At 39.9% G+C, this 16519-nt stretch overlaps 1 protein-coding gene across 2 annotated transcripts; it reads left to right on the forward strand.

The window, feature by feature from the left end:
- Window positions 1-1066: 1066 nt before the first annotated feature.
- Window positions 1067-13540, forward strand: LOC119775290 (zinc finger protein 710-like). Of its 2 annotated transcripts, none has more exons than XM_038273221.1 (5): window positions 1067-1216; window positions 3847-5421; window positions 10551-10742; window positions 10884-11055; window positions 12473-13540. In XM_038273221.1, the coding sequence occupies exons 1-5, from the start codon at window positions 1172-1174 to the stop codon at window positions 12655-12657; spliced, it is 2169 nt and encodes a 722-aa protein (XP_038129149.1). In that variant the 5' UTR covers window positions 1067-1171; the 3' UTR covers window positions 12658-13540. The 2 variants fall into 2 exon arrangements, with proteins under 2 accessions (XP_038129149.1, XP_038129150.1); XM_038273222.1 differs by having other exon boundaries at window positions 12476-13540.
- The last annotated feature ends 2979 nt before the right edge of the window (window positions 13541-16519 follow it).

Raw genomic sequence — 16519 nt, forward strand, 5'->3', positions numbered from 1 at the left:
AAAAAAGTTGGTGATGTACGGTGCTATGAGCAATATAAGGGTTTTCTGCCATTTCCACTCTGGATGGTTTCTATCTAACCACATAGGGTGTGTTCTTGGACTCTGATCCAGATTAGTCCACCAAAGTTCAGCCACCAAGATCATATTGGATTATATATATACTGTATGAATTTTTGAAATTTAAAAATAATTGTTTGTGTCTAATGGGATACATAGTTTGACCCTTGTTGACCCCAAGGCCCACGGTGTCATTTTCTCATGGCTCTCTGATCTGTGTCTTCTCTCTAATGCTTCTGGAGGCTGGAAGAGATGAGCTAAAATGAGATGGGAAGTTTGTCGCTCTAGTTGACGAAGCATAAAGAGAGGAAAAATATTTAACTCCTATGTCTGACACCTCTACCGCATTCATTTCCCATCCCCCTCTGTCGCTTTTGCTCATCCACTCTCTTCCCTCCCTTCCTTTTCTTTTCTTGAGGATTCTTTCCATCCAGTCTCACCTCTGCTGTCTCTCTCTCTTCCATTTCCTCATCTCCTTGTCAGTCACCTTTCATGTCTTTCGTTCTCATCCTTTCTTTGTCGTCTTCGTCCTCTAGCCCTGATGGACGTCTGTGCAGGTCTGTCCTTGAAACAGTCTTGAAACTATTTTTGTTATTTTAGAGAAATCACTCAATGCTGGAGCTTAAAGATGGAGAGGAAGAGGAAAAAAGCAATGCAAAGATGAAACAGGGAAAGACGGAGAGGGAGGCTGAGGAAGAGACAGAAGGAAACAAAGAAGTAAGACAGATGGAGGAGAGTAGTTGGAGAAAGGCGAGAGTGGTGGATGGATAATCTCAGACAGATGTGAGGTTGATTTTAGTGTTTCTCGCTTCTGTGTTTGAGCTCATATGTTGGAGCTTTGAGGTGACTTAGCCCATTCATCCCCAGACAATCATGGAGCCTCCTGCACCCGTGATGTATGAGCCGACGATTAAAGCCGCCGGCCACGCGCTCTCTTGGTGGAAGAGCATTAGTTTGTTTATGCCGTACGTTGTTAGTGCTGCTGATATCATTTCAAAAAGTGTACACAGGGAGAGAGCCGGGAGGAGGAGGGATTCACGCTCGTCCCGCCTCCCCTCCATCCCTCGCACATAAAACTGAGGCAGCCAGAGCCGGTTGTCACTCCCGCTGAAGAATGAGGTCCTTAAAGCACCTGAAACTTCACAGCAGGAGGAGTGTGGTGAGTTCACCGGCTCTAACTCGTACCATGTTCAGATTAGAGATTGGTGGATGATTGGTCGGTGGTCGTCTTCCTGCTCAGGTTGTGTTTGTTTGTGTCAGAAGTTGCTTCATCAGGTTCTCATTCATGCAGATTTTTCTCTGATATTCACTTATGATCTTTCTTCTTTAGAGCCTTTTTAAAAAAACTCTTTATTTCATGTTGTTGCTCTTCCAATTGTTTGTTTTACCTCAGTTTTTATTCAGTCCGGCTTTCATTTTGCATTTCTTTTCCTTCCTCTGTCTCCAGTTTACCCACTGTCTCTCCCTCTCGTCCATTTCTGTCTGTAATCATCTTTCCTTCTTTCTCCCTCCTTCTTTCTTTTGGGGGCTGCTTACCTCTCTTCTTTTAATGCCTTCCTTTCTCTAAGTAAATCCCTACCTTTTATTTATCTCTCCTCTGTTCTGCTCCTTCACTAGACTACTGTCTACTCCAAGCCCCCCTCCCTTTCTTTCCTTGTCCTCTTATGATCTTTTTCCTCTCTTGCTGGTTTCTATATTTTATTTCTTAATCTTGCTCTGCTTTTTCCCCTCTTTCCTCCACCTCCCCTGCACTCCAGTGTGTGTGGAGATCAGTAGGCCATCTAATCCCCTCAGCTCTCACACCATACATAGTTATAACGGTAGATTAGGATGCTGTCTTTCATACTTCCTGTGTCTCAGTCCCTACATCTTAGGGTTTGCTTTAGACAGGCAAAGCTTCGTCTTTATTCCTGACCTAAAAACTACAGCTCTATGGATCAGAGATTTTGTAGATAATATCGAGTGACAAATTTCTCCATAGCTCAGGCATGGTAAAAGCGATATTAGCGCACTCAGATTTATTTTAAAAAACTATTAGCTACAAAATATTTATGAACTTTTTAGATGGATTAAAAATTGAACTGTCCTCACAATAAAATGTGAAATGATTCCAGAGCTGTTTCTCTTTGCATCCCTGAAAATAATATACAAATTGTTTACCATTAAGGAATAAAATTGATAAATAAAATCCACCTAAAATTGATGAAGATTGCTGACTCCTTTGCCAGACAGATTATACCTTAAATGTTCTTCATATAAGTCTGTTCTGACTCATATCAGAGGATCATAGAAAAAATACCAGTCTGTTCAGGTTTGATTTGAGCTAAAAAGCTCTGATTTCCTGCTATATGTTTAGATTGTAGAAGAATGAAGCAGTTTAGTGTCATTATGCAGGAGAACAAAACACTGTTTTGTTATGAATATATCAATCAGGCTGTCACTAAGCTCTGCATGTAACCTGGTTTTCCTATTATATATTAAACAAAACTAGATAATATGAGAGTGGACATTTTAAACTGCCTTCAGCGTGATGGGCCCAGTTCACACTTTCTATTCACTCTTTAAAAGCTCTGTTTAGTACTGAAAAATGCAAATTGAGTATACAGTATTTCTGGCTATTTTTCTTATCTAATTATTATTATGAGTTAAAATATCCGAATTTCTGGAAAACAAATTGTTTCATTTGAATTATTTTTCTGTTTGGCTCATTTCAACTTTATCTCTGGTTTTGGAATTACAAACAAATAATCAACCCTGTACTCTTTCAGATATAAAAAGGACCATTTATTAGCTTGTCTGGCACTAAATCCTCTTACTTCTGAGGTTTCTAAAAACTGTTTGTACTGGATGCTAAAAAACAAATTTTATTATTTCCATGTTTGAATCTACTTACGTAGATTAAGCAGTCTAAAAAAGTATTCCTCCTGTGATCCAATTATTACGATGCCCGAACTCAGGGTGAATAAACACCAAATAATAAACAGAATAAACTGTTGGTTAATTCTGAATATTAGAAGGTGTTTGGTAAAAGTTTGACCTGTCAGTGTGGAGCAGCACAATGCTTTGAATCACAAATGTCATCTCAGTTTCTACGTCAAAGGACTCCTTGGATGCCGTATTTTGTAGGATGTTATGTTTTCGGTACGCATTCATCCACACGGTTTACATTTGATCACTGCTGCACTATATGGAATGGAAATGTTCATTTCACTGCTAATCTGCTGCTCATTCACTTTCATTTTGTATAAACTGCGTGTGTCTGTACAAAATGACAATAAAAGTTGTATAAGTCTAAGAAAACATTAGAGGGAACCAACCCAAAACAGTAATTTAGCCAAAATTGTTGTAAAAAATAAACCCTATCTGAATTTTAAGATTAGAAAAGCCTTTGTGGGCTTGCAGGTGGCGCAGTGGTTTGTGCGCACGACCCATGTGCAGTGGCCTTAGTCCTCGATGCGGGCGACCCGGGTTCTAATCCAGATGGTGGTCCTTTCCTGCATGTCTCTCCCCCTCTCTCATACCCCCTTTCCTGTAAGCATACTGTCAAAGAAACGAGCCACTAGTGCTGTAAAAACTAAAAAAAAACTTTGTTTTTAAATGTGCTCCAGTCTGGACTCAAGTGGAACTTTTAGCTTCACCTGATTATTATTCTATAAGAAAATAAAAAAATAAACACCTTTTGCAATCTTGCCAAAGAGGAAAATCTGACATTTTTAGAAGCTTCTTTTTTATTTTATTATACTACTGAAACATCATTTAAGAGAATGAATTGTCCTTTTTGTTTTCCAGGAGGAGGCGGGCCGGCGCCTGGGTAGATGTGAGCCCAAGGTAATGGCCAGGCTGGTGGACATAAGCACACAGACAGATCCCGTAGTTGTGCTGTCCTTGGCCCAGGCCGCCGTGCTAGGTCTCATCTCCCAGAATGAAGTGTTTGGAGCTACCATTGCACCCAACGGCTTTTACACCGGCGAACCCAAAGAGTCCCCTGCACCACCAGTAGACGGAGTTGACTACGAATACGCAGATCAGCTTATCGGAGCCAACGGAGATTACCTCGGAGACAACTTAGGAGAAGACGGCCAGATGCAGCCCAGCTGCAGCCAGAGGAGGTGGCAACAGGTGCCGCCACCGCAACATGTGGACACCAAAATGGTCCTCCCCGATCGTCACACCCTTCAAGGCGGTGACTTGACCGCATCTCTTGTGAAAGGGGAAGGGGTGACCACTGCTATGTCGTCTTGTGTCCACATGTTGAACAATATGGCTCCCAGAGGAGGCCTAATTCAAGTGGATCCGGCCACACTGAGAGTCCCCAACAAGAACTGTGCCGAATGCGAGCGGGAAGTAACCAACCAGCAGCAACCTAACCATCATGTCCATCCTCCTCCTGCCCAGGTGGTTCACAGAGGAGCAGAGCAGGGCCACAGGGGACTCCAGACTCCGCGCCCTATGGGGCCCCATGGCCAAGGCGGCCGAGAGGATGAAGAAGACGTAGAACATCCGGTAAACGCCATGATGAAGCCCACTCAGCAGGAAGAAGCTATCAGTAGCTACTTTCAGACCAGTGAGGTGGGCAGCTATGATTCTACAGATATGGGCATGGGGGGTGAGTACGAAGACAACAGCCAGAACATGATGTGGACAGACGGCAGCGGCGGAGCACCGCACCAGCAGCCCCCGCACCCTCAGCCTCCCCGGCGTCATGGCGGCCGCAGAGTAGACCGGCTGGATATAAACATTCAGATTGACGAGTCTTACTGTGTGGATGTGGGGGACGGTCTGAAGCGCTGGAAGTGTCGCATGTGCGACAAGTCCTACACTTCCAAATACAACCTGGTCACACACATCCTGGGCCATAATGGCATCAAACCACACGCCTGTCCACATTGCGGGAAGCTTTTCAAGCAGCCCAGTCACCTCCAAACGCACCTGCTGACCCACCAAGGAACGCGGCCCCACAAGTGTACAGTTTGCAAGAAGGGCTTCACCCAAACCAGCCACCTGAAGCGACACATGCTCCAACACACCGACGTCAAGCCATACAGCTGCAGGTTCTGCCGACGGGGCTTTGCTTATCCTAGCGAGCTGCGAGCGCACGAGGTGAAGCACGAGCGCGGCCGCTGCCACGTCTGCTCGCAGTGTGGCATGGAGTTCCCCACCTATGCTCACCTCAAGCGGCACCAGACCAGCCACCAAGGCCCCCACACCTTCCAGTGCACCGAGTGCAACAAGTCTTTTGCTTATCGAAGCCAGCTCCAGAACCACCTGCTAAAGCATCAGAGCCCGAGGCCTTATACCTGTTCCCAGTGCGGCCTGGAGTTTGTACAGCTCCACCACTTGCGTCAGCACTCGCTAACTCATAAGGTACTTCCTCTGATTTTACCTCCTCAAACCTTTAATTACAAACACACTTTAAACATTTGCTTATGCAGCCCTTTTTTTCTTTAGAACAAGGAATTATCCTGAACAGAAGTTCTGCAGGAGGTCCTAAAACCAGAGTTTACTATAAACAATTTTGTTTGGTATTTTTTCGCTGCTGGCAAAGAGAGTGGCACAAAGTATCTCTTAGAAAGGCATCGTGGTACAACAAGTGTTAGGGTTTGTTTTAAACAATTATTATTTTTGCTTTAAACAAAATCTTCAATACATCTTTGAAACCTGGTGTGTTGGTATAAAATATATCTACAGTGATAGGTCATTACCTTAGACTAGGACAACTTTTATTGTCAAATGAAATTCCGCTTTTGTACGTGAATGAGCAGCTTAGCAGTGAAATGAACATTTCCATTCCATAAAGTGCAGCAGTGATCAAATGTAAACAGTGTGGGAGAAAAAAAAACATGGTGCAAAAACGCATTGATATGGAAGTTCAGAGAATTAGTATATATGGTGCAGATATGCAGTATTTTGGTTTGGTGTTATCAATAAGATGCAGAGTCTGTCATGATTTAGTTTGTTCAACAATTCAGCAGTCTGATGGTGTTCAGGGAGAAGCTGTTGCAGAATCTGATGGTCCTGCATCGAATGCTGTGAAGCATCTTCCTAGAGGGCAGCAGGGAGAACAGTCCATGGTGGGGGTGTGAGGGGTCATTGATGATGTCACGGGCTCGGGACACGCAGCGCTGGGATGATGTCTTTAATGGACAGAAGAGGAACCTTGATTATACTCTCTGCGGTTCTCACCTCCTCCTCCTCACCTTCCTCCAGTCTTAGGCGCTGCAGCCTCCACAGCACACAGTGAGACCGCTGCTCAGAATGCTCTCTATGGTGCTTCTCATGCTCCTCATCCTCATCCTATGCACTTCTGTGCCCTTATGACCAGTGAGGTGGTGTTTACAGTCCAGGTGAGGGTGTCTGTGATGTGCAGCCCCAGGAATTTAGTGCTGCTGACCACCCCTACAGCTGAGCTGTTGATGACCAATGGAGCTGGCTTCATGGACTAAAACTGGTGGTTTGTTCTGAGCCTGATAACTAAAAGATCTGCCTCCAATTGTAGAAATTCTAGCAACCACATGTAACAATCAGGTGTCTGGTAGAAGATGCAGCTTGGTTATTTAGGGAATAAATTTGAGAAGGGGGCTTTTAAATTATATTCTTGATTGAACATGTAGCTATTGAAAGGAAGCTTAAATGGGAGGATTAGGATTTATTTTGAGGATTTGTTATTAACATGAACATAATGAAGTTGTTAGACATGTTCTCCTAAAATCTGTCCTTTATGGGAGAACGCTGAAAGGAAAAAAAGCATAAAATTTAGTTTCAAGTTTGCTATAAGTAGTGCAGGGGACATGGGGAAATACCAAAACAGAAAATTTAGCAAACACACAAAACATTATCTGTGGTAGAAACCAATAAAGTTAATTGTTCATCAGCATCATCGTGCTGCTTATGTTCAACTAGGATTAGTCCTTACTGAAGGAAAACCAAAGGTTCTGCATTGCCTCTGTCTAACAAATGGATTAAATGGCTCCTTAAAATAAGTAATGATGTATCTGATTAATCTGATTTAAAGTATGTTCATGTGTGAGAATGGTCCAGTCAAAGCCAAAGTCAAGTGGAGACATGGCTCAGCGTTATTGCAGTACAACAACTTTCCCCCGGGGTGCCAAATAAAAACCCAGATCAGACCCGTCTGCAGAAACAGATTGAAGGGAGGGGCTGTTTTCAGGGGGCAATCTTTCGTAAACTTTTTTTTGACTCAACAAATGCTTTGTGACACCATCAGTGTATGTGTGAATTGGTGAATGACTGAATCTAGTGTCAATGGCATTGTTCAAGTCCTCTGACTAAAAAAAGTGTTATAAAGGTACAGGCCAGTTACATTTACTCCTACAGTGCTGAGAGAATTAAGTATATCAGTAAAATACTTAAATAAAAAATTAGTTAAAGTGTAATGTTATGTCCATTCTAATCACTCAATAAGTCTAAATGTATAAATTGATCAGTATGAGCTCTGATGTTAGGCTAAAGGAAACAATCATACTAGTAGAGCCAACAACAGCAGCACCACCGGTCAAAGGACTGTTCAGGATTATTGCATCAGAAACGAATAGACTGAAGATCAGTTTAAAGTTGTAAAGTTAATCATCCCTCTGCTGCAGAAACTAAACATTCCTCCTAAAAACACGACACCTTCAGCTAAGGGTAGGCATTTAATGTATCCTATATTTTTTATTATAAATTTCTTGTCATAATGCTACGTATTTAGAATTTATCGTCTAAACCGGAGGTCTTCAACAGGGGTTTTGCGACCTCTAGGGGTCCACAGAGGTACTGCATGGGGGTCACGAAAGTTTTGGTTGGTTAGATTTTTTTTATATTCCCCCCTGCAATTTTTTTCCACTAATTGAAATGTCTTTAAATACACAATAACAGGAATTCAACACATTGTAGCAAATAGATAAATGGAGGCAGAAGATGTCTTTCAGTCATCAATGCACACATTCAGCAACAGACAGGAGCTCTTTCAAGCTGGGCACCGTTTCATTCACAACACCTGTCCCATCAACCAGGAATCAGAATCAGAAATACTTTAATAATCCCAGGGAGAAATTACTTTCATTACATTACTCCGTCTGAAACAGAGTTACTATAGGACCAATTTGATATAACACAATTGCATACAATATATATAATTAGGGGGTCCCCGCTCCATCTGGCCATCAGTTTGGGGTCCTTGGCCTGGAACACGATGAAGACTCCTGCTCTAAAAAATAAGTTAGAATTATTGATGATTAAAAAAACTCAAGAAATGGGTGAATTGGGAATTTTATTTTTAGTATTTTTCTTCATTTATTTTCATTGAGACATTGAAAAATATGAAGAATATGATTACATGCAGTTACTATGGGATGTTTAGCAATATAAATGACCCTTCTTTATGTAACTGGAGCCCTGAAGAAGACTATTTATATTTGCATTTTTTATTACCGTACTATGGGGCTATGATTGCTGTGGCCTGCAGTCATAACTATACAGTTAGTGAAGAATGACTACAAATAATTAATTAAATGTTTTCATCATCAGTTGTATCTGTATCTAACTACATGAAAACATTTTAAGGGCATGTCACCCAGCCCAACCTCAACTTGTTTCAGAGACTGTTGCAGCTCAAGCTGCACTTGTGTAAATAATAAATACTATAATTCCAAAAAAGTAAAAAAAAAAAAAAAAAAAGTTCCAAGTTTGAAGACTTTTTACTTCCCTTCCAGAAAGTTTTTTAAAAACTGTTTAAAAAAACAAAACAAACCGGATTTATTGTCAAATTTTGATTTGTGGTTTTACCAAATTGCTTTTTTTGCTTTTATTTTCAATTCAGCATCCAGATTGTTTTGAAAGAAGAATCAAAAGTCAGAAAAAATTAGAAGCCACACAGATTTATAAACCAAATCATTCATTTGTGCAAAGATTTTAGTCTGATGACATTTTGATGAACGGCCTGATCTGCCTGATCCCTCCAGGACGGCTTGGTTTCCAGTCTTGCAGACGAGACCCAAGACCGCATGGTCCGTTCTCACCCTGTTTTTCAGAACATGCTGCTTTTCCAAAAATGATTCACCTGGTGAATAAGAATTCTAGTTCTACCCAAGCAGTTGGAAACCTGACAGAAAATGCCACCACATCACAGATTTAAAGGTTTTCTGATAAACCTGACTTCTTGTGAAGGTGTGGAGTGATGCTCCATACCCTGTTCTCCTCTCTGGCCTGTTTTGGGCCTGCTGTCTGATTGCTGCTCCCCCTTGTGGACAAACTGATTGTTGAGCAAAGGGTGAAATGAGCAGTGAACTTATAAAAATATTTCTGCTCAGATTTCAACAAGAATCTCTTTTCCGAGCATTTTAATGTTTTAAAAAAAGTTAGCGTTTGATAACTTCTACACTATTTATTGCTGGATTATTGTTATTTGTATTATCATGCATGGATTCCGGTCGTTGGTCTACAGCTGGGGCGTCAAACTAAATGCATAAATATGGACACATTTAACTCCTAAAGGAGAGACTTTACAAGTTTAAAGGTTAGAAATGACATATTTTTCCCCATACATGCCCTCACAATATCCATGCATCTGCTTCTCCTCTCCTCCCATTCACCTGCACAGTACTGCTGTTATTTCAGGTTTTTGCAAAAGGAGCAAACATTTAAAACAGCTAATCAAAAGCTTGTGCTTTTGCTATTTTAATACGAAAAGAAGAGGTCTTCCTCTATTTATAACTTTTAGTCACAGTTCAATGGGTACCAAGCATCTGTCACTGCTTCAGGCAACAGAGGACGGGGCCAGCATAGCATTCTGGGATTTGTAGTATGAGCAAACATTATTTGTTCTATTATTTTTAGGGCTGAAATATTTAATCGTGATTAATCGATTATTGAAATAATCGTCAACTAATTTAGTATTTGATTAATCGTTAACTGGAGTGTAGAGACTCTAAAACCTGCCTTTAGCTGACAGAGCGACCCATTTTGAGCAGCAATTATACCAAAATTGTAAAAAATAATATGTAAACATTTTGCATTTAAGATATAAATCGTTTTAGTCTTTCAGTCTGTTTTATCTAGAACTCCTCCAGTTGAAAAGTTTTAGTTTCACCTGGTTTAATTTTGCAAAAAGTCTTCTTTAAGGAACCTTTTGCTTTCCGATTATTAATCGATTAATCAAAAAAATTATCAATAGATTATTCGGTTTTCAAAATACTCGTTAGTTGTAGAGCTAGTTATTTGTTCCACAGCTAAAATGGGGAATCTGTTTGTATTGGCTTCCATAAATTCAGCTCCTAAGAGGAGCAATAAGAGAGCTTCTCCACATGCAGGACATTGCTGCAAATGTGTCATCATCCTATGGTTAAAGATTGTAAGAGCAGCATCATGCTAGCATGCTATGTGGAAAAACTTTCTCAGAAAAGGGAATTTGTCTTTGTAATTTATTACAAAGCATCAGAGAGGAAAAAGAAAAGCTGCTGTAGTTGCTGTGTGTTGATGATGTTTGTGCTCTGCAGGGAATGAAGGGCCACAAATGTGAAGTGTGCTCCCGAGAGTTCACCCTGTCTGCCAACCTCAAGAGGCACATGCTCATCCACAACAGTGTCAGACCCTTCCAGTGTCACGTCTGCTTCAAGAGCTTCATCCAGAAGCAGACCCTCAAGACCCACATGATTGTCCATCTGCCTGTGAAGCCGTTTAAATGCAAGGTGAGCATTTTGACGCCATGGGGGTCATAAATGAAATGCAATGAGAAGGATCACCCTGGTCCCTTTATTCCCTTTTGTTAATGACTCATTTAATGCTTTAAATTATGACCTTTTATAAATGGAGGTTTTTTTTGCGTCCAGGTCTGTGGGAAGTCTTTCAACAGAATGTACAACCTGCTAGGCCACATGCATCTCCATGCTGGCAATAAGCCTTTTAAGTGTCCTTACTGCACCAGTAAGTTCAACCTGAAGGGAAACCTCAGCAGACACATGAAGGTCAAGCATGGGATGGACGTCTCTCCAGAGGGACAAGGTGAGGACTGCTTTATTCTTTTAGATTCAGTAGGTTCAGTAAGCATCACACGATCTCAGGTTAATGGATTCTATCTATTTAACATTTGAAGTTGATTTCAGGTTGTTGTTTTTTTTAACTGTTGATGCTTTCAGGGAAACTACCTTCATTTCATTTGATTTGTTGCATTGTGAGGGATTTGCACAAACCAGCCAGAAAAAAATTGAAATAAAAAAAAAAAAGTCTTAATTTATTCCAAAAATGTTCAAAACACGATAAACTGGGTCCAAAAAGAGGTCAACAAAACAGAATTCATTTCAGGCTTTCACATAAAGAACTTGAGCACAAACTGACCTAACAAACAGGACATGAGGGAAACTTAAATAGTGGCTGATCAGACCACTGTTGACACACAAGGGGGGCAACTGACTAACAAACTAATAAACAAATAAACTTAATTAAACAGATAAATACTGGCCCGACACTAAATGCTTTATAGATTTAACTAATTAACAAAATTTCCCAAACTAAGAATATTTAAACAAATGATAAACAAATGTCCCTTCCCATTACAAATGGTTTGATCCGCTGATTAGCCTGCAACCAATTGAGGAAAGCTGGAGCTCATTGCAGCCCTCCACCAGCAGGTCCCAAGGAAACTGGCAACTCAAAGAAGAAAGAAATTAATCAATTGCATCTTGACAAAAAAACAACCTGATAAATAAAGTTAACTAAATGTGTGCACTGCAAAAACTTTACTTAAAATCAGGCTAATGAAAATATATGAAATGTGCAACTGATTTTGAAAATGAAAAATGTAAAAGTTACCACACAGCTTCAGAGTGACAGCAGGCTGTCACATGCATCCAAAGACTTTTTATGTGCCTAGACCTCTTACAGGAAATGTTACAGACAGAATAGATTTTTCTTTACCAAGTCACAGCCCTGACATAACAATGAGCCTTAATAAGTTATCACACTGCCTATCTAATTTAAGGTTTTGGGCAAAGAATGTTAAAAAAAAATGCAGCCTATCAATGTTTTCCTGTTTTTATTAAATAAAAAGCAACTAAAGTTAGATTTTTTATATAGGATCGGATGGAAAAAGTTATAACATACTGGACTTTTTACTAAACATAAGGAAATGGATAAAAACAGCTACCTTTAGTCTAACTCTAAAGCTGGGCATACACTGTACGATGTTTTCAGTATTTTGCATGCAGCTACAGCTCATACTGTACGACAAAACTGCAGGGTTTAAAAGTTCACAGTGAAGCCTGCATTGTTCTATTAATATATTTGCATGTATGTATATGTTAATGTAAATCTCTTCACATTTTTTTTACTATTCCCCTTTTCAAATATCACATAATGGGGAGTTTCCTGCAAATAAATTTGCCTCTATATTAAAATGTTTTTTTTTTTGTACTTCAATCAGCAGAAACTCTCCCAGAAATGGAAAGCCAGGGTGAATATGAAGGCCAGAACTTCAACTTTACAGCACCAGACAATATGGACAACAGCGGCTCCCAAAACCTCACTAAACTCACCACAGCAAACATGGAGGACATGGAGGAGTATTACAATTTTGGGAAAGATACGAGCAGCTACACCACGCCCTGAGTATTAACGGACCACAGGAGACGAATGATTCTCAATTACAGAGCGGTTTTCAGAAACTCTGGGAAAGTGTTTTTATTTTCCTTACTGCTCAGACCTCCCACTAGAATCTAAGAGACGACGAACCTTTAGACGATGGGAGGAGTCCTGGAAGGAGGCGCTTAGGTCCCACCTCCTGCAGCAGAGACTCTGGAGCTGCTGATGCGGTCCGAAGCTCCCTTTGGATAACAAGACTCACTGAAACACAAACTGTCACTGATGGACGCTCAAATATGTATGTTGTATGTATCAGTTATTAAGGAGGAGAAAAAAAAACACTGCAGATGTGATAAAAAAAAAAGACATTCAGTCTTTGCCATCTTAGTTCAGGCGTCGTATTTTGGACTGAAGGCCAGTTAGAAACATGTTGCAGCTCATCGTCCTCCATGTTCACCACTTACTAAACTGATCTTTTGATATATTTACACATTTCATCCGTTCTGTATCAGGTTGTCTGTTTCTCCTAAGCTTTACACTTAGAGCTTAACAAATTTCAGCTTCTGAAGCATTTTTGTTTTTTTTTGGTCCCATCCACCCGATGCGTTCAATATTTGCTACTTTCCTATGCTGGCCTTAAGGACTAAACTACTGGCATGTAAAAGCCCTTTCACTGTACAGATGTTTTGGCGACATGCAGTGTGTTTACCCACTGTTTGTATTTCACCTGGTTTAGCTTTACATGAATAATCTATCCCGTGTAGTGAATATATCACTCTAGTTTTTGAATTACTGAGTAAATGATACGAAGCACTTTTTTGTTGAAAGTTTTTTGTTGGGGAGAAAAGGATGTAAAATCTTTCAAACCCCAATTATGGCAATATTATTAAACTATATATTATTGAACATATGTTGATTCCTAAGTAGGTTTATTTGAACCTGCTGTCTCAGAGTTTGTTTGGAGAACCAGGAGGTTTTTTTTTATTTTATTTTATTTTTTTACTTTTATCATTGTAGAACTGGGTTTACCTCTCAGTTCAATTCAATTCAGTTTATTTCTATAGCGCCAATTCACAACACATGTCATCTCAAAGCACTTTACAGTTCACCAGATCATAGAGGCAGGTTGATTCAAAGTTTTCTTTCTAAGGAAACCATTTGATTGCATCAACTGGAAGGCAATCCCTCACACTAAGCATGCATATAGTGACAGTGGAGAGGAAAAACTCTCTTTTTAACAGGAAGAAACCTCCAGCAGAACCAGGATCAGTGTGAGCAGCCATCTGCCGAGGCCGACTGGGGTTTAAGGAGACAGAAGCAGAGATACGAAAGGCAACAGTATAAGGCGGCCCCTTCCAGGAAACACACAGCCAGGCAGACGAGCTCCGAGCCAGCTCCCATGTCAATAGATGAAGAGAGCACATCCAGCCAGTCATAGTCAGAGAAACAGGACTACACCGAAATACAAGCTGATCATGAACAAGGGTGTTGATGGCAGCAGCACAGCTGATATTTCTCTCCAGGATGGAGTCACAGTCAAACAGGAACAGACCAGATGAAGCTGCTATGAGAAAAAGCAGAGAGTGGGAAAATAGATAGAATGATGAAATAGGGGTCTCTATGTCCTCCAGAAGTCTAAGCCTATAGCAGCGTAACTATGGAGATAGCTCAGTTCAACCACTTCAGATAAAAATAATAATAATTAAAAAAAAAACGTTGACCTCCTGGTTGACATAAAAAGTTCTCAGATTTAAAATAACTAAATAAAAAAGTGGTTCACCAGTCATGTTCTTTGAGTTCTGTTCTTTTTTTGGGGGGGTGGGGGGGAATCGCCTGCCCCCCTTCTGCTGCAAGTCAGCCCTGCTATGTCCCTGAGGTCTAAGTGGCTTTTTCCAGATAAATTAAGGTCTCTGGTTTACATAATGAATACAGTTATTTTGTTATGTGACTGATTTAAACTAGTTTCAGTTTATTTACTTTGTACAAAATTACAAGTGTCCTTTCAAAGCCCTCAAGTCACGTGCAATCCATACCTAACTTTGTAGAGTCAAACATAAATGATTCAAGACGAGACCCAAACTTCAGGGTTCCTGACACACTTATGTCTAAATCCTACATTTTCTAGAATTGTAAAAGGGAGTTCTCTCTGAATCTATTACAGATATTTCTAAAGTGGTTTTAAATATATAATAGCCAATGTAGTGATCAGGTCCCTCTGAAGCCTCTAATTCTGTCTGGTTCAGATTTGTTCCTTTATTAGTGGAACAAAAAAGAAAGAAGTACTTTGGATTTATCAAAAATCTTCTGGATTTATGATTCAAAGCATTGGTAATTTTTTAGAGTGCATCTCAATACATCCTGTTGGTTATTGGATATAGACCACAAATAGTGCAGGTTCTTAACCTGGGGTGTCAAAGATTTGATCCTTTAAATTATATCCTCATCAAAACTGAAAATATTAGCAAGCCCCATCAAATTTAAAAACTGAAATCAGTTAAAGCCCCTGTCACACCTTGATGATTTAGACGGGTATGCCTGACACATGAAAAATCTGGCAAAAAATGCTGGCATATGTTGGATAAGTTATGGGTAGGTTTTGTATAAGTTATAAGCACGCTAAAATACGCTGGCAAACGTCGACATATGGCGAGTACATCGAGAAATGTTCAGTGTATGCCAGCATTTTAGAAGATTCTGTGATGTCAGGCATAAGCTGGCTAAATCGGCATGGTATGACAGGGCCATTATAATTTATAAGCTCAACTTTCAATCCAGCATGGCATGGGGGGGTCATGGTTTCATCTCCACCTCAAACCATCTGGATAAGCTGAACTCTGAGATCCTTAATGAATATATTGAGGGTAGTAATGAGCTGAATGAAATACTGAAGCCTGTCACTACCCGATTCGTTCTGCGCATGCGCGAACAGATATACATCGGGTGTCCATAAATAATGTAATTCTGGTATTAAAACTACTTATTTCTATCCTTAACTCACTAAAGAATAGTAATACACATCTGTTAAAAAATGTTTTAGGACTTTTATTTGACAATTTCTATGCTTTTCACATTTTCTTCTTTAAAGCGCTTCTCTGACGTCATCAGACTTTTTTTTTTTAACTTTATTTAAACAGAGTAAATACAAATAAGTAAGGCAACATTACAAATCGTTGGAAGGTATAGTAGAGGCAGATTTAAAAAAAAATGGAAGTACAAGGCATCAAACACATAAACATGCCAATAAAGTTCAGGTTAACCGTTGCTAAATGGCTTAATAAAAAAAAAACTAAAAAAAAAAAACTTTTTAACCATTGCATTCTCTGCAGCTTACATCTAATGCGGACATGCTTGAGTATAAATTATTTTTTATTTATTATTTTTGAAAATCAAAACAAAACCCCGCAGTATTAATATAAAAGTGTCGATCGACGTTCAGAGTAGGACTGGAAATCAGAGCAGATCGTATCTATTTGGGTTTTAGTTCAAATGCTTTCATTGAATTATTAAAGTTGGGTTTATATTATTTTTATTCTCCTTTTTCGTTCCCATAATGTCAGAAAATCTAACGAAACAGAAACAGAACTGCACGGCGTATCTTTGGCGCCATCTAGTGGTTAAACACAGTTGCGCATTCAGGCTTTGGTTTTGCAAATGTGCATTCAAGGAACTGACACAAATCTTGTGTGTTGTGGTTTTAGCATTTTTAGATAATCTGACTTATTTTGGTAATAAAAAAAATGAAATATTTTACATGTTTTGATCTGTAAATTAGTTCTCACACGATGCTAATCAGCTTTTAGGTTAAATCCTGACTCTGTGACCCATTCCTGTCCTACAGATAGCTCCTCATATGTTCTTTGCTTCTGTTCTTCCACCTGCTTTCTAAAAC

Source organism: Cyprinodon tularosa, unplaced genomic scaffold (assembly GCF_016077235.1).
Source record: "Cyprinodon tularosa strain WSP-4 unplaced genomic scaffold, ASM1607723v1 ctg861, whole genome shotgun sequence".
Taxonomy (NCBI): domain Eukaryota; kingdom Metazoa; phylum Chordata; class Actinopteri; order Cyprinodontiformes; family Cyprinodontidae; genus Cyprinodon; species Cyprinodon tularosa.